The sequence below is a fragment of the Ornithorhynchus anatinus genome, chromosome 7 (genome assembly GCF_004115215.2).
Source record: "Ornithorhynchus anatinus isolate Pmale09 chromosome 7, mOrnAna1.pri.v4, whole genome shotgun sequence".
NCBI classification, from domain to species: domain Eukaryota; kingdom Metazoa; phylum Chordata; class Mammalia; order Monotremata; family Ornithorhynchidae; genus Ornithorhynchus; species Ornithorhynchus anatinus.
The window spans coordinates 41,362,064-41,382,853 of record NC_041734.1 but is presented as its reverse complement, the minus strand read 5'-3'; the positions used below and the strand labels follow the sequence as shown (position 1 = coordinate 41,382,853).

At 50.3% G+C, this 20,790-nt stretch overlaps 1 protein-coding gene across 1 annotated transcript; it reads right to left on the bottom strand.

The window, feature by feature from the left end:
* Positions 1-253: 253 nt before the first annotated feature.
* Positions 254-19,773, bottom strand: SUMO3 (small ubiquitin like modifier 3). The gene is made up of 4 exons (XM_029068210.2): positions 19,654-19,773; positions 8,182-8,310; positions 2,842-2,913; positions 254-1,814 (listed from the first exon to the last, which is right to left on the bottom strand). Exons 1-4 carry the CDS (start codon positions 19,672-19,674, stop codon positions 1,752-1,754), a joined length of 285 nt encoding a protein of 94 aa, XP_028924043.1. The 5' UTR covers positions 19,675-19,773; the 3' UTR covers positions 254-1,751.
* Positions 19,774-20,790: the final 1,017 nt, after the last annotated feature.

Here is a 20,790-nt window from a genome sequence, read left to right as displayed (position 1 = left end):
TGTCGAAGGACCGTCAGCCTGCGGGCTACGGAAAACCACGTCTATTTGAAATAATTACCTCGCACTCATATTCCGAACCGTGTCACTTGAACGCTCTGTCACGAAGAACGCATTCCCTCTTCGGCAGCTCGAAGGTGAAAATTTCCGGAGGTGAGCGGTAAGGGTATCGATGTGCAATTGCGTCCGTGGATATCAAACACCACGTCATCCGAAGAGCTTCCACCCCGACCGCAGTGTTTAACGTACGCCAAGAGACAGAGTACCAAACTATATTTACTGTATACAGTAGTAAAGGACAACAAATAATGTACAAATTGGTGAATAAACATGACAGCTCCAACAGAATATCCCTCCCTGGCCCATATACAATAAAACGCAAAAGGAAAGAGAGACATTTTTCAGCAAGATCTCAAGCAAGCAGGAGATGATCTAACACGGTCCAATTGGTCGGGTAAATCTAAAAAAAGGCAGCTCATGACCTCATCAAGCAGCAACGGGCAACCTACTGAGGGACAACGGGAAGACCTATTAAAACTTCTAATTGGTGCAGATTCCCCAGATATCGTTACGGAACTAAAAAGTCACCGCACTGAACGCGTTTTAAAATTCAACACATGTGGGAAAGCGAGATGGCGAGAATCACTTAGAATACCGTGAAGTTACTCTTTATCTTTCGTACGGTCTTCCGATTTAACAATCTCTCCGAAGCTTTGTGAAAGACGCGACCAGCTGCAAACCCATCAAATACGTGATCTCGCTCTAATGGGGAGATCACGACTGTTCGTCAGAAACGAGAATTGAAAGAAGCCTGAGGCCGCATTCACTAGTACCGAGTGAGAGGGAGATACGAGTTTTGGTTCTGCATAAAAAGGAAAAAGCAGCCTTGTGCCAATCTCTCTGCCCAGCACCTCGTGTAAGTGGATGCTGAGCTGCGTGCCCGGTGGTGGTGGTGGTGAGAGTTTTCGTTTTCATGAGGGAACCCAATTTGTCCTGGAACTTGAGACTCTCGGGAGAGGTCTGGACCACAGATTAAATAACTACAGCTTCAACTGGCTGACTTGTACCGGCGGTTTTCTTTCTCCTTCCGAAAAGCTTTCAACATTTCCCCCTCAATTTTAGCGTATTCTGACAAAGCCCACGTAATATTGCAATATTTTACATTTCTATTCTAAGTACTGTTATCTGCATGTACAATCCCGGCATCGTAAGCTTAACATTTTTAGAATATTAACTGCGTCTACAACACACAGTACCGTAAATCTTTTTTTCTTTTTTTTTTTTCTTTTTTTGAAACCCCCAACTTTCTGTCCCATCACCCGCAAGGCTTGTCCCTGTACTGGGAAGAAACATTCCCCACTGCAGTGACTTTAGTGAATTATTTACATGATTAGAGAATTAAGCAGTGGGAAAAGAACAGAGCAAGAGCTGAGAACCAGGACATCTGACCCCGAATAAAAGTGGACATGCAGGTCGCTGGTTTAAAGGAAGGTGATGGCGAGCAAGACAACCCATAATTTACTTCAACAAAAACAATTCTTATTGGCCCAATTTAAGATGTAGATTAATCCCTGCAGATAGTTTTGAGTTGCACACGTAGCACGTCAGAGAGGAAAATAATTTTGGTAAATGTCCTCCTAAATTTCCTGGGTGATTGGCATGTTCATTTGTTTACTATTTAATAGCAAATCCAAAACAGATGACATGAGTTGTGGTGAAGATCTTGAAATTCCTCTTCTACAAGGGCAGCTCATTTAACACATTCCACCCGTCTGCTGTTGAAATACATCAATAGTATCTTCATCTTCCATCTCCAGCTGTTAAAATTTATATACACATATTTACACAGTGAATTAAAAACTGTCCATCAGTTTTCACCAACACAACGAAAGAGCATTTTTATATTACCAGAGCATACAAAACTCTAATCCTTGACAGGATTCTTGGTTCACACCACTCTAGACTGCTTGCTGTTTAGGACGGGAATCGATAATGGGAATTTCCTCCCTTAACCCTTCCAAATAAATCTCAGCCACAGAGAAAGGAAATGGACGTTGGTACCTTTCACCACCAAGCCACATAGCTAATTTTTTTCCACACAAAACTCAGAGCCCACAAAAAATGAGAGCCATAATGCTACTAGAGTGTAAAAATATCCCTGAAAAACACATTCTTTCTTTAAATAAACAAAATCGCATCCTGAGCAACCATGAGTATGGGATTCTTAAAAGGGACTCCTTTCTAAAACAAAAGGCGCCAGACAGCTTTGGGATGGCTTTTCTTTTCCTTCTCTCTCCCATTTGATTTTTTTTTTTTTTACAACAAAGGAAGTGAACCCCCGTGATGTCATAATGTTAACGTTTAAGTTCTACTATCCAATAAAATTAGCAAAAAGTTGAAAATGCAGCCAAAAATGCTTACTCTGAGCCCTTAAGCAAGCACTTCTGGTGCTCAAAAGTATTACACCTAAACAAGGGGAGCACGTTTGATTAGAACCGCATTTCTTAATAATCCTTTGCTTTAAAATTCTTATGCCTTCATATGCGTGTTAAAGATGTTATCCCGGGTTTGACAGACATAATTCAAGTAATTTAAAATGACCCAAAATGAAATGCTGGGCATATAAAAAATACACCCAAAACCCTACTAGGTGACATGGGCAACTCAAATGAAAGAGCAGTTAAGGTGGGTGGAGAGAAGGTGCTTTAGCTCTGGCGTCGATACCGTCTCTTAAAAAAGGTTTAATAGATGAAAATGATTTTTAGAGGATGCGTTTGGTGTTCGCTCCTTGAATACAGCTCTAGGGCTGCACAGACCCTTCGATTAGCAATAAGGTTTTCCTACCTGTGCTGGTGTGTCTGTCTCATTGATTGGTTGCCCATCAAATCTGAATCTAATCTGTCTCATCGACAAACCCTGCAACGAAAAAAAAACCAACAACAATTAGCCGAGGATATTCGATTTACAAATACCGCAGTTATAGTCTATGACCCAATAAATGCTTGCTTATACCAACGTCAAGACGCAGAAAAGTTATACAGATTATACCCATAGTAAATTCAGATTTGAATCTGTTTATCTGGCCTCCTACAACAGACCAATCTGTGATAATCATCCTGGGGAGCCAAGGAAGAAAATATGCACCGATATGAAAATAAATACGACTACAGACCAAGTAATGAGAACAGGAATAGAAGTGCGAACAATCACATGATCAGTTAGAAAACAAAACTCAATTGCTCAGGGGATGCTGTTCTCTACTTTGATAGAAATATGTTTGTTTAATTACAGAGTGTGTTAAAGCTCCACATCGAGAAAGAGAAAAATGGAACCCGAAAAAGGTTAAAGTAGCCACTCGATATTTATTCAGCTTGGAGAAAACAGTCGGCAACATAATCGAGTCAATAAGCCTAGCTGTCAAAGGAGTATTTAACTAAATTTATGGCGCAGATACCTTTAACCATTACCCTCTCTGAACCCAAATGATTCATGCATCTATACACTATTCCAAGATGTGCCGCTGATGTAAAAGTGAAGTTTGATTTATCTGTTTTATTTTCTATTTCTTTTGGGGCAAATCAAATTCCCCGGTAATAGAAAATTAAGTTTCACAAAGCGAAAAAACCCCCACAACCCCAAAACAACCTGTGAGCCCCCGAGACAGAAATGATTTTTTTTCCCTAAATTAAATGAACAGGGGAAAATATATTTTAAAACACATGTAATCTCCCAGTGAAGAAAAAGAAGTGGTTCCGCTTAGATTTTAGGCAAACTGCATCCCCATTTTTGCCCTTCTGTTCATGGAAATAAGAGGTGGGCAAAGTACAGGTTATGTAATGCAAATTATCCTTACACCACCTGGAATATTTAACTACGTATTCATATCGTTTGAAAATTACCCAGAAAAAGTAAAGGGGACGATTTACTCAGCTTGCAAGTTTATAACCTGGGTCGAGAATCCTCGCCGTGCAAATTGCATTTCTCCCGCTGAGAGGGCTTCCGATACCAGACTGTCTGAAATACCTGTACAGGGAAAAGATGGATGGGAAGAGGCCACGATGTCCGGGAAAGTGGTGGATTGGGATAAAGGGTGGAAAGGACCATCAAGAGTTGAAAGAAAATAAAGGGACAAGAATATGGCTCAAAGATCCATTCACCGATTCTCCCAGAAATCACACCAGAGATTGTTTAATTACAGATTAATTAGTAGGCACCCTGCCGAGAGAGCGCGGGCACAGCAAACGCGTCCCCCTCTGCCCCTCGACTCTGGAAGGGGCGATCCTCTATAATTTACGTGCTCTCCCTTCCTGGATCTAGCCAGAGCTCTGCTGGCTTTCAAGGAAAAGGAAGAGGCGCTTTCTTTCCAAACACGAAGCACGACGTTTTGTTCTAAATGCTTGTTATGGCCGTTGAACCTGTAGATTCGGGGGCGCAAAACTTTAAAAAAAAAAAAAAAAGAAGAAAAAGAAATCGCTGGCAGTTGGGACGTACAAAAAAACGGAGAAAATTTCCAGATCTCCTAAAGGGGATTGGTGGGAAGTTTGGGGTTTTTTGGGGGGAACACTCCACCTAATCCTCAAGTTACCTGCGGGTTATTTGCTAAGTTCATGAAAACCAGGGAGGTAGTACTGAAAATAGAAATCATAAACAGTAAACATAATCCTTGTGGACAAGGAACGTGTCTACCAACTCTATTGTACTGCACCCTCCGAGGCACATAGGTCAGTACTCTGCATCCAGTACGCACTTAATCAAAACCCGATTGATATAGGCATTTTCAAATCTGAATTTGAAAGTGATCCTGTCAGCCAACTGCCTGAATCCCAAGAAACTCCTGTTTTTTGTTAACAAGTGATAGTAAAGTATGATGGTAAAGGAGGCTTGCTTCCATCGTAAAAGACAGGCGAGCCCCAATCCACTCACAAATCAGTGGTATTCACGGAGCACTTCCTGTGTGCAAAGCACTGTACTAAGCGCTTAAGAGTAAAAGAAACAGCGTGGCTTAGTGAAAAGAGCCCGGGCTTGGGAGTCAGAGGTCATGGGTTCGAATCCAGGCTCTGCCACTTGTCAGCTGTGTGTCAAGTCACTTAACTTCTCTGTGCCTCAGTTACCTCATCTGTAAAACGGGGATTAAGACTGTGAGCCTCACGTGGAACAACCCGATGACCCTGTATCTACCCCAGAGAAGCAGCGTGGCTCGGTGGCAAGTGCACGGGCTTTGGAGCCAGAGGTCATGGGTTCGAATCCCGGCTCGGCCACTGTGTCAGCTGTGTGACTTTGGGCAAGTCGCTTAACTTCTCGGTGCCTCAGTTACCTCATCTGTAAAATGGGGATTAAAACTGTGAGCCCCACATGGGACAACCTGATTCCCCTGTGTCTACCCCAGCGCTTAGAACAGTGCTTGGCACATAGTAAGCGCTTAACAAATACTAACATTATTATTACCCCAGCACTTAGAACAGTGCTCTGCACATAGTAAGTGCTTAACAAATACCAACATTATTATTATTATTACTACTTGTTAGCGGTGTGACTTTGGGTAAGTCCCGTAATCTCTCTGTGCCTCAGTTAACCTCTTCTGTAAAATGGGGATTAAGATTGTTACCTCCAAGTGGGACAATCTGATCACCTTGTATCATAGAACAGGGCTTGGCCCAAAGTATTTGTTAAGCTTTTACTATCATTATTATTATTACAATACCAAAGAGTAGGTTAAGATGATCGCTGCCCACAAGGAGCTTACAGAATAGAGAGGGAGACAGATATTAAAATGAATAACAGATGAATATGTGCGTTAAGTGCTGAGGGGCTGAGGGTGGGTGAATACCAAAGTACTTAAAGGGGAAGAATCAAGTTAGAGAAGCAGCAAGGCCTAATGGAAAGAGCACGGGCCTGGGAATCAGAGGACCTGGGTTCTAACCCAGGCTCTGAAACAGCTTGCTGTGTGACCTTGGGCAAGTCACTTAACTTCTCTGCGCCTCAGTCCCTCAACTGTAAAATGGAGATTAAACACCTGTTCTCCGTCCTACCCAGACCGTGAGCCCCATGTGAGAGAGGGACTGTGTCCGACCTAATTAACTTGTACCTACCCCAGCGTTAGAACAGTGTTTGACACAGAGTAAGCACTTATATGGGGGGGGGTGTGTGTGTGTGTGTATACATGTGTATATATATGTATGTGTATATATGTGTGTGTGTACATATATGTGTGTATATATATGCATGTGTATGTGTGTGTGTATATATGTGTGTATATACAAGACTGTGGGCAAGTCACTTAACTTCTCTGTGCCTCAGTTCCCTCATCTGTAAAATGGGGATTAAGACTGTGAGCCCCACGTGGGACAACCTGATTCCCCTGTGTTTACCCCAGCGCTTAGAACAGTGCTCTGCACATAGTAAGCGCTTAACAAATACCAACATTATTATATGTATATGTGTGTGTATATACATATGTGTATATATATGTGTGTATATGTGTGTGTGTGTGTATATGTATATATATATAAATTTGAAAAGGGCATAGGCAACTCGTAAGGGAGGGCAGACGGGAGCATAAGGGCTTAGTCAGGGAAGCCCTCTCAGAAGAGATGGGATTTTAGCAGGGCTTTGAAGATGGGGAGAGAAGACTTCAGGACCAAAAATCCGTGAGAAGACGTGGAGTTGGGTGCAGGTGGTTTGCAGGGCACCACCTGCTCTCTCTTGTCCCTACCAGTCATGTCCCCACTGGGACCCTGAGGGCGGGAAGCAAAGAAGCAGGTGGGGGTGGGCAGCAGAGGGCAAAGAGCAGGCCATTATTTTCCACACACCATCCCCGGGGCCTGTCGAAGAGAGCGGCACCGGTGACGGAGGCTGCAGCTGCTGCTGCTGGGTGGCCCTTCACTCAGAAACCTTCACCCACTTCTGACCCCTTCAGCCCACCCCCGTGGGGAGGTTTGGGTACCAGTTATTTACCCAGTAGGAGGGCTACATCGGTGATAGCGAAACCACCGGCTTCAGCATGGAAACAATTCAACCGGCCCTGAAAACCGCACAAGTTTCTTTCGCCGAGCTCTCTTCTGGGAGCACGGGACGACTACCGAAAACCGTATGCTTGGAAGAGCATTTCCCTCACTCTCAAGAAAAATATTTCATACGAATAGTTTCAAAGGGGTTGGGGAGAGGGGATGTCTTTTCTCGGGCATTCATTCATTCATTCAATAGTATTTATTGAGCGCTTACTATGTGCAGAGCACTGTACTAAGCGCTTGGGATGAACAAGTCGGCAACAGATAGAGACGGTCCCTGCCGTTTGACGGGCTTACGGTCTAATCGGGGGAGATGGACAGACGAGAACAGTGGCGATAAATAGAGTCGAGGGGAAGAACAACTCGTAAAAACAATGGCAACTAAATAGAATCGAGGCGATGTACAATTCATTAACAAAATAAATAGGGCAATGGAAATATATACAGTCGAGCGGACGAGTACGGTGCTGTGGGGATGGGAAGGGAGAGGTGGAGGAGCAGAGGGAAAAGGGGAAAAAGAGGGTTTAGCTGCGGAGAGGTGAAGGGGGGGTGGCAGAGGGAGTAGAGGGAGAAGAGGGGCTCGGTCTGGGAAGGCCTCTCGGAGGAAGTGAGTTTTAAGTAGGGTTTTGAAGAGGGGAAGAGAATGAGTTTGGCGGAGGTGAGGAGGGAGGGCGTTCCGGGACCGCGGGAGGACGTGACCCGGGGGTCGACGGCGGGATGGGCGAGACCGAGGGACGGCGAGGAGGTGGGCGGCGGAGGAGCGGAGCGTGCGGGGTGGGCGGTAGAAAGAGAGAAGGGAGGAGAGGTAGGAAGGGGCGAGGTGACGTAGAGCCTCGAAGCGTAGAGTGAGGAGTTTCTGTTTGGAGCGGAGGTCGATAGGCAACCACTGGAGGTGTTTAAGAAGGGGAGTGACAGGCCCGGATCGTTTCTGCGGGAAGATGAGCCGGGCGGCGGAGTGAAGAATAGACTGGAGCGGGGCGAGAGGGCATCATCTCCGTACGGACTCACTTTACAAATTTAAATTTCTCAAAGCTTTGAAAGTATCTTTGACGCTATAGATTAGGGCAAAAAACGCAATGAGATATTACCTTCGCTTTAGCGGAAAAGCCCTTCTAGTGATTGTTTTCCCCTTCTAATTTGTCCAGTAGGTGATAAAATGTGCATTTAGAATTCATACCTGTCTCTCACAATAAGCCTTCATTAGTTTGCTTAGAGGTGTATGCCGTTTTATCTTGAACTGGACTACGGATCCATCCTGTCCGGCCACTTTTAGATTGATGTGATCGTTCTCCGTTTTCACTCCCTCCTGTAAAACCAAAAAGCAAAGCAATCAGCAAAGCCTTACCAGATAACCATTTCGCCAATTCTCAGGGTAAGATTTTTTTCTTTCTCTATCTTTGGAAAGATTTTCGAGATTGTCGCCAAAGATAAAGGAAACTATAACCTGCTTTGTGACCGCCCGGTCCCACAGGTGAGAAATGGAAAAGAAAGCTATTTACCGACACGGGTTAGTAGATTAACCTAAAGCCGGAGAGTTCATGATGGTGAATCTTGGTTAAAAAATAATAATAATAATATTTTGACTTTACTTTTACTCTCCCACCGGGAGCTTCCAGGGATGAGAGAAATGCACCTTCAGGAACTCCTAAAAGGAAAGTTGCCTCACGTATTCAATCACTCCCCAGCAGGGCCGGGGTCTCCTGTGTTGCCCACTCTGCTCTTCCCCCACGGGCCTCTCTCAGGCATTTATTCATTTATTCAATAGTATTTATTGAGGCTTACTATGTGCAGAGCATTGTACTAAGCACTTGGAATGTACAATTTGGCAACAGATAGAGACAATCCCTGCCCATTGACGGGCTCACATTCTAATCGGGGGAGATAGATGGACAAAAACAATAGCAATAAACAGAATCAAGGTGATGTACGTCTCATTAACAAAATATATAGGGTAATAAAAATATATACAAATCAGTGGACGAGCACAGTGCTGACGGGAGGGGAAGGGAGAGGGGGAGGAGCAGAGGGAAAGGAGGGGAAAAGGGGACTTAGTTGAGGGGAGGTGAAGGGGGGCAGAGAGGGAAAAGGGGAAGCTCAGTCTGGGAAGGCCTCTTGGAGGAGATGAGCTCTCAGTAGGGCTTTGAAGAGGGGAAGAGAGTTAGTTTGGCAGAGGTGAGGAGGGAGGGCATTCCAGAACAGCGGGAGAACGCGGGCCAGGGGTCGACGGCGGGATAGGCGTGAACGGGGGACCGTGAGGAGGTGGGCGGCCGAGGAGCGGAGCGTACGGGGTGGGCGGTGGAAAGAGAGAAGGGAGGAGAGGTGGAATGGGGTGAGGTGATGGACAGCCTTGAAGCCTAGAGTGAGAAGGTTCTGTTTCATGGGGAGGTCGATAGGCAACCACTGGAGGTTTTTAAGAAAAGGAGTGACATGCCCAGAGCGTTGCTGCAGGATCGAACCACTCTGCGGGTGGCAGAATCGACACCATACCCTCATATGATGGTGCCCTCGTCCTGGGCACAATGAGGCTACTGTGGGTGGATGTGTCACTTGAGTCCTTCTACACCGTAAGCTCGCTGCGAGCAGAAAACGTGTCGGCTAATTCTGTGGTACCGTACTCTCGAGCGCTTAGTACAGTGCTCACCGCACAGTAAGTGCTCAACAAATATGATCGATCGACGGATTGAACGCAGAGATGTTAGAAAACCCTATCTTCGACCAGCAAAACGTTTTCACATAGCCAGGTCAACTTGGAAAGAAGAAAAGAAATTCAACACGTGCATGCCGAACTTTGAGGAAAAGTCCTAGTCATATCATTCAAGAAAAAAAAAATTACTTTAAAGCCATTTCTTTTTTTAAAAAAGGTTGCTTAAACGTACGAGGAATACAACTTCGGCCATAATAACGCTCCTTTTCCTACCTGGGTTTTGGTTAGAGCGAGAATGGAAAATGAGGGACTGCTTTCCTGGTAACAAATAAGTCGGTGGGGACTCTCAGCGTTCGGTGTTATCGAAGAAATTCTTTACGTGCAAGCCCCAGAATGGGGGGAGGACCTAAGCTCAAGTGTTCTGTACCCTCAGCTTTTGCAAGCACGCAGTCTCCACAGTAAAGAACCTCCACGCAACCTCACAGGAGGAATGGACGGTACTGGATCTGAGGGGAGGATCGAGGATAGGGCCTGAGAACTAGTGTCATTTCCTTGTTTCCTGCAAATACCTTGACCGAGATGTGCGCTCACATGATTTGGACGGGCTAACCTACGTCACTGCCTAGTTCTCAAAAACTGAAGTTTCAAATCTTACCCTCAGCCTCCCTTCGGATGGCACTTTCCTAAAGTACTCTATTATGTTTAGCGTTCCAGTCGGCGAGTGATTCAGAATCATTCGGTTACATTTATTGGGCTTTTATTGCGGGCAGGGCGTAACAGGGTGGTACCAACGGCGATTGAGGGGGTGGCAAAAATAAGTTTTATCAAGAAAAGTAACCATAGTGATAATATTTGAGCACTTTGGTTTGTGCCAAACGCTGCACTAAGCGCTGGGGTCGATTCAAGATAATCATGTTGGACACAGTCCCTTCCTACGTGGTGCTCACAGTCTAAGGGAGAGGGAGAACAATATTTTATCCCCATTTTAGAGATGAGAAGATGGGGGCACAGAGATGTTAAGGGACTTGCCCCAGGTCACACAGCAGGCCAGTGGTAGAGCCAGGAGTAGACCCCAGCTTCTCTGATTCGTGCTCTTGCCACCAAAGTCTCCTATCTGCTAGGACTCTAAGGAGAAATTATCATCTATAATTTTATTGACCTATTTTGATGCTACTGATGCCCATCTACTTGTTTTGTTTTGTTGTCTGTCTCCCCCTTCTAGACTGTGAGCCCGCTGCTGGGTAGGGACTGTCTCTATCTGTTGCCGAACTGTACTTTCCAAGCGCTCAGTACAGTGCTCGGCACCCAGTAAGCGCTCAATAAATGCGACTGAATGAATAAATGAATGCACATTCACTGGATGAAGGATTTCTGCCGGAGGTGAAATTAAATTGTGCGACTAACAGAGGAGCTTTGTCCAGCAAGTTCGGCGACCCCAGTATGCCTTGGTTTCCCAGTACGGATACAGTGAACGCGCAGGCTCCCTTAGGGAATCAATCGATCGATCAAATGTACTGAGCCCTTACTGTGTGCAGAGCAGTATAGTAAGCGCTTGGGAGAGTACGACACAACGATATCACAGACACATGCCCCGCCCCTAATGAGCTTACAGTCTAGAGGGGGAGAGAGACATTAATAGCAGTAAGTTACGGATCTGTACATAATAATAATAATAATATTGGTATTTGTTAAGCGCTCACTACGTGCCAACCACTGTTCTAAGCGCCGGGGCAGAAACAAGATAATCAGGTTTTCCCACGTAGGGTTCACAGCCTTCACCCCCATTTTCCAGATGAGGTAACTGAGGCACAGAGAGGTTCAGCACCTCGTCCAAGGTCACACAGCTCACAAGCGGCGGAGCCGGAATCAGCACCCGTGACCTCTGACTCCCGAGCCCGGGCTCTTTCCGCTGAGCCACGCCGCTTCTCACAAATGCCGTGGGGCTGGGGCGGGAGGGGGAATAAACAAGAGCTAGTCAGGGCGATGCCAAGTGGGAAAAGAGGAAATGAGGGCTTAGTCGGGGAAGGCCTCTTTGAAGTTGGGGCCCGGAATCGTCGGATATAAAAAGGGAGGATGTTACGGGGCAGAGGCGGGGACTCGGGCGAGAGGTCAGCGGTGCGACAGACAGAAAGAGAGAGAGAGAGGCGTTGGGATGCAGCTGCCTCCAGCTTTTCTGATAGCGGTTAATACTGTCTTAACCATCTAATTAGCTAATTGATTATCTAGGAGAGAATGCTATCTCTACTTCAGGTGTACTGAAGGCGGTGAGATACAAATAACCTCTTTGGCTTTCCTGAGAGTGGTAGAGACGCTTACTTGGGGCCGCAATTGACGTGTTTTTATTTCCTGAGCCTTCCAGTCAGTTCACAGATTTCTTTTTGGGGGGGGGGGGGGGGGTCGGATGTGGAATAAGACGGAAACGAGAATCCACTCCTCCCACCCGTCCCACCCCTCCATCTCACCAAACGAGAGGCGTACCGAAAGATCTAGCCCATACCGTAAATCCGAGGATTTCCTGTAAATCCCACAGCCACCGCCAACAAAATCCAAACAGAAAAAACATCCACATACTACTTACGACTCTCAATTCCCAACCGATCTCGCTCAAAGATTTAACGGAGGTGTTTAAGAGCATTTATGCCTGAATTCAATGGATCAATCAATAGCAACGCAGAGCCCTGTACTAAGCAAGTGGGAGACTACAATGCAGAGGGTAGATAGGATCCCTGCCCTCAAGTAGAATAAAATCCAATGGGAGGAGCAGAAATTTAATCAAAGTAGGGGCAAGTAACATAGTTGAAAGGTCTGTAGCAAAATGCTGCTGAGGGGAGCAGTGTGCCTTAATTCCTGGGAAATCTAGGCCTTTGAGGGTGGCTTCAATGTCTTTCCAGCTAGTCCGAAGTTTCGGGAACAGATCTGTGAAAAGACGCCCCCGCGGTCACTTTTCAGAACAGTTAGAAGGACTGGTGGTAAGAATACGACAAATTTCCTCTGTATCTCCCTCCAGGATCTGATATAATAATAATGTTGCTATTTGTTAAGCGCTTAAGCTGTGCAGAGCACTGCTCTAAGCGCTGGGGGAGATACAGGCTCATCAGGTGGTCCCACGTGACGCTCACAGTCTTCATCCCCATTTTTACAGAGGAGGTAACTGAGGCACAGAGACGTGAAGTGACTTGCCCACAGTCACACAGCTGACAAGTGGCAGGGGGCCGGGATTCGAACCCATGACCTCTGACTCCCAAGCCCGGGCTCTTTCCACTGAGCCGCGCTGCTGCTAAAACTTGGAGAATGCGGGCATCGATCCCGCTACCTCTCACGTGCTAAGCGAGCGCTCTAATAATGTTGGTATCTGTATTTGTTAAGCGCTTACTATGTGCAGAGCACTGTTCTAAGCGCTGGAGTAGATACAGGGTGATCAGATTGTCCCAAGTGGGGCTCACAGTTTTAACCCCCATTTTACAGATGAGGGAACTGAGGCTCAGAGAGGTTAAGTGACTTGCCCACAGTCACACAGTTGACAAGTGACAGAGCCGGGATTCGAACCCCTGACCTCTGACTTCCAAACCCGGGCTCCTTCCACTGAGCCACGCTGCTTCTCCACCGTTTGAGCTAATTCCCCTTCTGCTAGGCGCAATGTAACGTGTTGAAAAAATCCCCGTGGCGTCTTCTAAAGAAAGAAATAAATGACATAAAAATGACTCCGAAAAAAAGCCACCGAGCAAACTCTAGTTCCCGTGAGCCTAAAAAGAGAGAAGCAGCATGGCTCAGTGGAAAGAGCACGGGCTTGGGAGTCAGAGGTCACGAGTTCGAATCCCAGCTCTGCCACTTGTCAGCTGTGTGACTGTGGGCGAGTCTCTTCGTTTCTCTGTGCCTCAGTTCCCTCATCTGTAAAATGGGGATGAAGACTGCGAGCCCCACGTGGGACAACCTCATTCCCCTGTATCTCCCCCAGCGCTTAGAACAGTGCTCTGCACATAGTAAGCGCTTAACAAATACCAACATTATTATTATTATTATCTACATTGATTCATTCAATAGTATTTACTATGTGCAGAGCACTGTACTAGGCGCTTGGAATATGCAATTCGGCAACAGATGGAGACAATCCCTGCCCGTTGACCGGCTCACAGTCTAATCGGGGGAGACGGGTCGGACAAAAACAAGACAACATAATCACGATAAATAGAATCAAGGCGACGGACACCTCATTAACAAAATAAATAGGGTAGTAAAAATATATACAAATGAGCAGAGTGCTGAGGGGAGGGGAATGGGGGCCCACTACCAGTCCGTAGATTTTCAAAGCTCTAGCCGGTGAAGCGGCCAGCCCGGCATCCTGATTCTCGGTCCGTTTTCCCAAGGATAAGAGGAGCCGATTCCGCAAGCCCTTCCCCGATTCCGTAACGGGCCGCGACAGCGTGGAGGCGAACGACTCTCAGAGAACGGGAAGAGGGCCATGAAAGAGCAAAAGCCCCTCCGTCTGCCAGGAGCAGGGCAGACGGCAAGGAACGACTTGATTTGGGGGGAGGAGCAGGGGGAAGAAAGAGGGGCAGCATTATTATTCACTCCCTCATTAAGCTCAAGACGATCGGTGGCCCGTCCACCTCCCTCAAGGAGAATCAAGGAAGGAGAAAATGCTGAAGCCCCGATCTGTTTCACACGAGCTGAGCTTCTGCTCCGGCGCCAAGCGAAAACGGGCTAGCCCATGAGTTCTGCACAAAAATAAGTGCAAATAACTAAGGGCATTTCACAATCTCTAAGAACATCGGTGTGGGTCATTCGAGGCGAACTGGGTGCAAAAAGTAATATTTTCAAGGGCTCATCAATAGTACTCATGCTTCGAGGTGGGTTTCTTTTTCTCAAGGACACCAACTTGGGGTGCAGGCAGAGACACCATCTTCACATTTATTTATTTACATTTACACCTGCCTCCCTGACTGTGAGCTCGTTGTGGGCAGGGGATGTGCCTGTCGCGGCACTGTACTCTCCCAAGCGGTTAGTACAGTGCTTTGCACACAGGAAGCACTTAACACAATTGACTGATTAGCTTTTGTAACGTTTTGAGTTCTCTGCCCGATCCCCCTTCTCTAAAACAAGGAGCCTGTCGCCCCAGGGCTCCAGGTCACCCGTCGATCAATCAATCAGTCAATATTTACTGAATGCCTCCTGTGGGCGGAGGAAGCGCCTTGCCAGCGGGGAACTCGAGTGCTTATTATTACTGCCACTCTCTGTACGCGTGCGTACTTCTAATCCCCGCTCTGCCACTTGTCAGCCGGGTGACTGTGTTCACTTCTCGGTGCCTCAGGTCCCTCATCTGTAAAATGGGGATGAAGACTGTGAGCCCCATGTGGGACAACCTGATGACCCTGTATCTACCCCAGCGCTTAGAACGGTGCCCTGCACACAGTAAGTGCTTAACAAACACCAACATTATTATTATTATTATGACACGCCTTTCGTTTCCACCGGCAGCCCATCCCAAATTCACCGGGAAAGCTGGGCCCCCCCCGGATTTTCTCCAATACAATGCCGGGGCACTTTGGGACGCGATCTACACGGGGAACCCTGAAATGTGTCGGGCACAATTTAGGGCTAGTAGGACCCAGCGCTCAGAACGGTGCTTGGCACGGAGTAGGCGCTTAACAAATGCCACCACTATCACTGTTATCGTTGTTATCCGGGGCTCTCGAACGCGAGGCCCTGTGTGAAATAAGTGCGTAGCAGAGCACGAGGGAAGCACGACGAGGATAAAGGGCATAATAAAAAGCTTAAAAGACTCAGAATTCTTCTTAACACGGGGGAGTGCACGACTTTTGAAAAGCTGGGGGGGAAAAGACATCCCCAATATCCGAGGCTTCTTGTGACGATCACGTGGGACTGGAGAAATTCGAGACCACGTGAAAATAAGAATAGGAATAAAAACGGAAAACGGAGCGCACCACACTCGACTTGTACTTCTTTTCCGACGCTCCCTACCATAATAACGATGGCATTCGTTCAATACTTGCGTTTCAGGCCCCGAGCTGAAGGTCGGGGCAGGTTCGAGTTAAAAGACCGGACGGAGCCGCCGTGGCACACGGAGCTCAGTCTGAGGATGAACCTTCAGGTGCGTTGGACCGTTCCCGTGACCGCCGTAAAACGAGAAGAGACGGGAAGAGAAGGGCGCTTGGCACATAGTAAGCGCTTAACCAATACCATCATCATTATTATCATCAGCTGGTCCTGGGCCCCCATCACACAATTCCTCTCGAAACCCCGTCACGACCACTACTTTCCCTACTCGTTCTTTCCTGTGGGTGTTGTGTGCGTGTCTGTGTATTTGTGTGTGTTGCTTGCTTTCTTTTTTTTTTTAATCGATTGAGACGTCTACCTTTAACCGACCCAGATCTCCTCTCGCGGGGGAAAATGGAAAGTCCAGGGGAAGGGATTTTGCAGGGTTTCCGAGCAGAGACGGATGTACATACGTGCTATGGCTCTTTCCGAGCAAGCCGCATTTTTAATTTTGTGCCCGTTTGTAATAAATACCCACCTTATCCTCATATTTTCTCGGAGAGAGGCATTTTACCTTCAAGTGGAACACGGCCTCCTGTGTGCGCAAATTGTCCTTCCCCTCGGTTCCGCCTACTCGAAGGACTTTCCCCGCGGCTAGCGGCGGCGCCCGCCGCCATCGTCTTAAACCCGAGGGAATTTCCTTTCCATCCGTTACCATTTCTAGTCTTTTACCTTTTAGTTGACGGCACGGATCACCTTTCAGGGCCTCCCCCGATTGGAAATGACAGCTTCATCCCGTGCCCGACATTTAACTTGTGTCGTTTCAGACCCCTCTCTTTCTTTTTTTCCTTTTTGCTTTTCTGGGTCGCTTTTTTCCCTTCACACCTAAAAGCGCCCACCGCAAACGCGAGAAACTTCTGGAGGCTCGGCCCTGGCACCACCTCCTGGCCTTAAATGAGGAGGAGGAAGAGGGACTATAAGGGATGGGAGGCTCATAGGAGGAGAAGAAGGAGGAGGAGGAGGAGGAGCAGGTTGGCCATTAAGGGATGGGGGGCTTGGAGGAGGACGGGGAGGACCTAGAAGGGATGGGGGCCGATAGGAGGAGGAGGACTTATAATGTTAGTATTTGTTAAGCGCTTCCTAGGTGCAGAGCACTGTTCTAAGCGCTGGGGGAGATACAGGGTCATCAGGTTGTCCCACGTGAGGCTCCCAGTCATAATCCCCGTTTTACAGATGAGGTCACCGAGGGCCAGAGAAGTGAAGGGACTCGCCCACAGTCACACAACTGACAAGTGGCAGGTGCGGAATTCGAACCCATGACCTCTGACTCTCAAGCCCAGGCTCTTTCCACTGAGCCACGCTGCTGCTCTGGAGCACTTCTAAGGGAAGGGAGGCTCAGAGGAGGAGGCTGAGGGCCTACAAGAGGACAGGGGGTTGAAAGGAGCAAGAGGAGGAGGAGGAGCAGGGTCTACAAGAGGTCCGGGGCTTCAGAGGAGGAGAAGGATGGTCACTAATAATAATCATGTTGGTATCTGTTAAGCGCTTACTAAGTGCAGAGCACTGTTCTAAGCGCTGGGGTGGATACAGGGTCATCAGGCTGCCCCCCCGTGAGGCTCACAGTCTTCATCCCCAGATTACAGATGAGGGAAGTGAGGTCCAGAGCAGTGAAGGGACTTGTCCACAGTCACACAGCTGACAAGTGGCAGCGCCGGGATTCGAACCCACGACCGCTGACTCCCAAGCCCGGGCTCTTTCCACTGAGGCACGCTGCTTCTCGATTAAGGGATGGGGGGCTTGGAGGAGGAGGAGGAGGAGGAGAACCTATGAGGGATGGGGGTGGAGAGGAGGAGGAGAGGAGGAGGAGGTGGCTGAGGACCTACAAGAGGACAGGGGGTTGAGAGGAGGTTGGGAGGAGGAGGAGGAGGAGGAGGAGGAGGAGGAGGAGGAGGAGGACCTATGAAGGATAGGGGGCTCAGAGCAGGAGGAGGAGGGCTGAGGGCCTACAAGAGGTTGGGGGCTGAGAAGAGGAGGAGGAGGAGGAGAAGAAGAAGGAGGAGGGCCTAGAAGGGATGGGGGGCTGAGGAGGAGGAGGAGGAGAAGAAGAAGGAGGGCCTAGAAGGGATGGGGGCTGAGGAGGAGGAGGAGAAGAAGAAAGAGGGCCTAGAAGGGATGGGGGGCTGAGGGGAGGAAGAGGAGAAGAAGGAGGGTCTAGAAGGGATGGGGGGCTGAGGAGAGGAGGAGGAGAAGAAGGAGGGTCTAGAAGGGATGGGGGGCTGAGGAGAGGAGGAGGAGAAGGAGGGCCTAGAAGGGAGAGGAGGAGGAGAAGGAGGAGGGACTAAAAGGGATGGGGGGCTGAGGAGAGGAGGAGGAGGGCCTAGAAGGGATGGGGGGCTGAGGGGATGAAGTCTGTGAGCCTCACGTGGGACAACCTGATTGCCCTGGATCTCCCCCAGCGCTTAGAACAGTGCTCGGCACAGAGTAAGCGCTTAACAAATACCAACATGATTATGAGGAGGAGAAGGAGGGTGTAGAAGGGATGGTGAGCAGTTAGTAGAGGGTTCTGCACACAGTGAGCGCTCAGTAAATACGAGTGAGTGAGTGAATGTGGGGGGGGGGGAGGGGCGTTGAGAGGAGGCTGAGGGCCTACAAGAAGTCGGGAGGCTGAGAAGAGGAGGAGAAGGAGGGCGTTCAAGGAATGGGGCCTCAGAGGAGGAGGAGGGGGAAGAGGACCTCTGAGGGATGGGGGCTCAGGAGGAGGAGGAGGAGGAGGAGGAGGAGGAGGCTGAGGGCCTAAGAGGGATGGGGGGGCTGAGAGCCCGAGGAGGAGAAGAAGGGCTATGAGGGAGGAGGCTGAGGGCCTACAAGAGGTCGGGGGGCTGAGGGCAGGAGGAGGAGAAGGAGGGTCTAGAAGGGATGGTGAGGGGGTTAGCAGAGTGCTCTGCATGCAGTGAGCGCTCAATAAATACGACTGAGTGAGTGAGAGAATGGCGGGGGGGGGACTGAGGGCCTACAAGAGGTCGGGGGGCTTAGAAGAGGAGGCGGCTGTGGGGGCCTACAAGAAGTTGGGGGGCCGAAGGGGGGAGGAGGGTCTATGAGGGATGGCGAGCGGTTAGCAGAGTGCTCCGCACACAGTGAGCGCTCAGTAAATACGACTGGGCGAGAGAATGAGGGGGGCCGAGGGCCTACAAGAGGTCTGGGGGCTGAGGTGAGGAGGAGGAGAAGAAGGAGAGCCTATGAGGGATGGTAAGGGGTTAGCAGAGGGCTCTGCACACAGTGAGCGCTCAGTAAATACGATTGAGTGAGGGAGAGAATGGGGGGGGGGGGGCTCAGAGGAGATGGGAGAGGGGAAGAGGGGGAGGAGGGAGAGAGGAAGAGGGGGGAGGAGGGAGGGGGGAAGGGGGAGGACGGAAAGGAGGGAGGGAGGAAGAAGGGGGGAGGGGGGAGGAGGAGGAAGAAGGGGGAGGGGGGAGGAAGGAGGGGGGAGGAGGGGGGAGGGAGGGGCGGGGGGGAGGAAGGAGAGGAGGGAGGGAGGGGGGAGGGAAAGAAGGGGGAAGGAGGAGGGAGAGGAGGAGGGGAGGGAGGAGGGGGAGGGAAGAGGGGGAGGGAGGGAGGGAAAGGAGGGGGGAGGAGGGAGGAAGGAGAGGAGGGAGGGAGGAGGGAAAGGAAGGGGGAAGGAGGAGGGAGAGGAGGGGGAGGGAGGGAGAGCAGGGAGGGGAGCAGGGAGGCGTTTGGCGGGGCCGCTGCCGATCATTGGGGGGCGGGGAGGGGAGGGGAGGGGAGGGGAGGGGAGGGGAGGGGAGGGGCGGGGCTTCCCGCCTGTCTGGCGCCCCCTGGCGGTTGGGCGGTTGGGCGTCCGGCCGGAGGCCCCTCTCCTCTCCTCTCCTCTCCTCTCCTCTCCCCGGCGGTTCCGTCCCGTCCCCCTCCCCGTCCCCCTCCCCGTCCCCCGTCCCCCCGCCGGGCCCGGCCCGCTCCGCCTGTGGGTGTGGGTGTGCGGGGGGAGCTGCGAGTTACCTTGGGCTTGTCCTCGGACATGGTGCGGGGCGCGTTGGGGGCGGCCGGTGCGGGGCCCCGCTGCTGGCTAGCTGGCTGGCTGGCTGGCTGCCTGCCTGCCTGCCTGCCTCCCTCCCTCGCGCCCTCCCTCGCGCCCTCCCTCCCTCGCGCCGCAACGGCCAGCGCGCGCGCCCGCCCCTCCCGGGCCTCCCATTGGCCGGGCGGCCTCCGCCCGTCACGCGCGCGCGCTCCCGAGGCGCGCGCCGGGGGCGCGGGCGGGGCGGGCGCGCGCGCGGGCTCCCGCCGCTCCGGGGAAATGCGTCACCGCCCCGCCCCCCGCCCCGCCCCCACCGACGCCCACCCTGTGCAAGGCGCTCAGCTCCACCCTCATTCCTCCCTCCCTCCCTCCCTCCCTCCCTCCCTTCGGATCGACGCCCACCCTGTGCAAAGCGCTCAGCTCCACATTCATTCATTCATTCATTCATTCCTCCCTCCCTCCCTCCACCCATTGGGATCGACATCCACCTTGTGCAAAGCGCTCAGCTCCACATTCATTCCTCCCTCCCTCCACCCATTCGGATCGACATCCACCCTGTGCACAGCGCTCAGCTCCACCCTCATTCCTCCCTCCCTCCCTCCCTCCATCCGTCCATTCCGATGGACGCCCACCCCGTGCAAAGCGCTCAGCTCCACCCTCATTCATCCCTCCATCCCTCCCTCCATCCCTCCCTCCACCCATTGGGATCGACGCCCACCCTGTGCACAGCGCTCAGCTCCACATTCATTCCTCCCTCCCTCCACCCATTCGGATCGACATCCACCCTGTGCACAGCGCTCAGCTCCACCCTCATTCCTCCCTCCCTCCCTCCCTCCATCCGTCCATTCCGATGGACGCCCACCCCGTGCAAAGCGCTCAGCTCCACCCTCATTCATCCCTCCATCCCTCCCTCCATTCGGATCGACGCCCACCCTGTGCACAGCGCTCAGCTCCACATTCATTCCTCCCTCCCTCCACCCATTCGGATCGACGCCCACCCTGTGCAAAGCGCTCTGCTCCACATTCATTCATTCATCCCTCCATCCCTCCACCCATTCGGATCGACGACCACCCTGTGCAAAGCGCTCTGCTCCACATTCATTCATTCATCCCTCCATCCC

What these genes read in the sequence shown, in the direction of transcription:
- SUMO3 (XM_029068210.2), bottom strand. Translation starts at nt 19,674, where the DNA reads ATGTCCGAGGACAAGCCCAAG. An exon ending in AGGCTTATTGTGAGAGACAG is followed by an intron (nt 2,914 to 8,181) that starts GTATGAATTCTA and finishes TTTTCGTTGCAG; the next exon opens with GGTTTGTCGATGAGACAGAT. An exon ending in AGACAGACACACCAGCACAG is followed by an intron (nt 1,815 to 2,841) that starts GTAGGAAAACCT and finishes AAATTTTAACAG; the next exon opens with CTGGAGATGGAAGATGAAGA.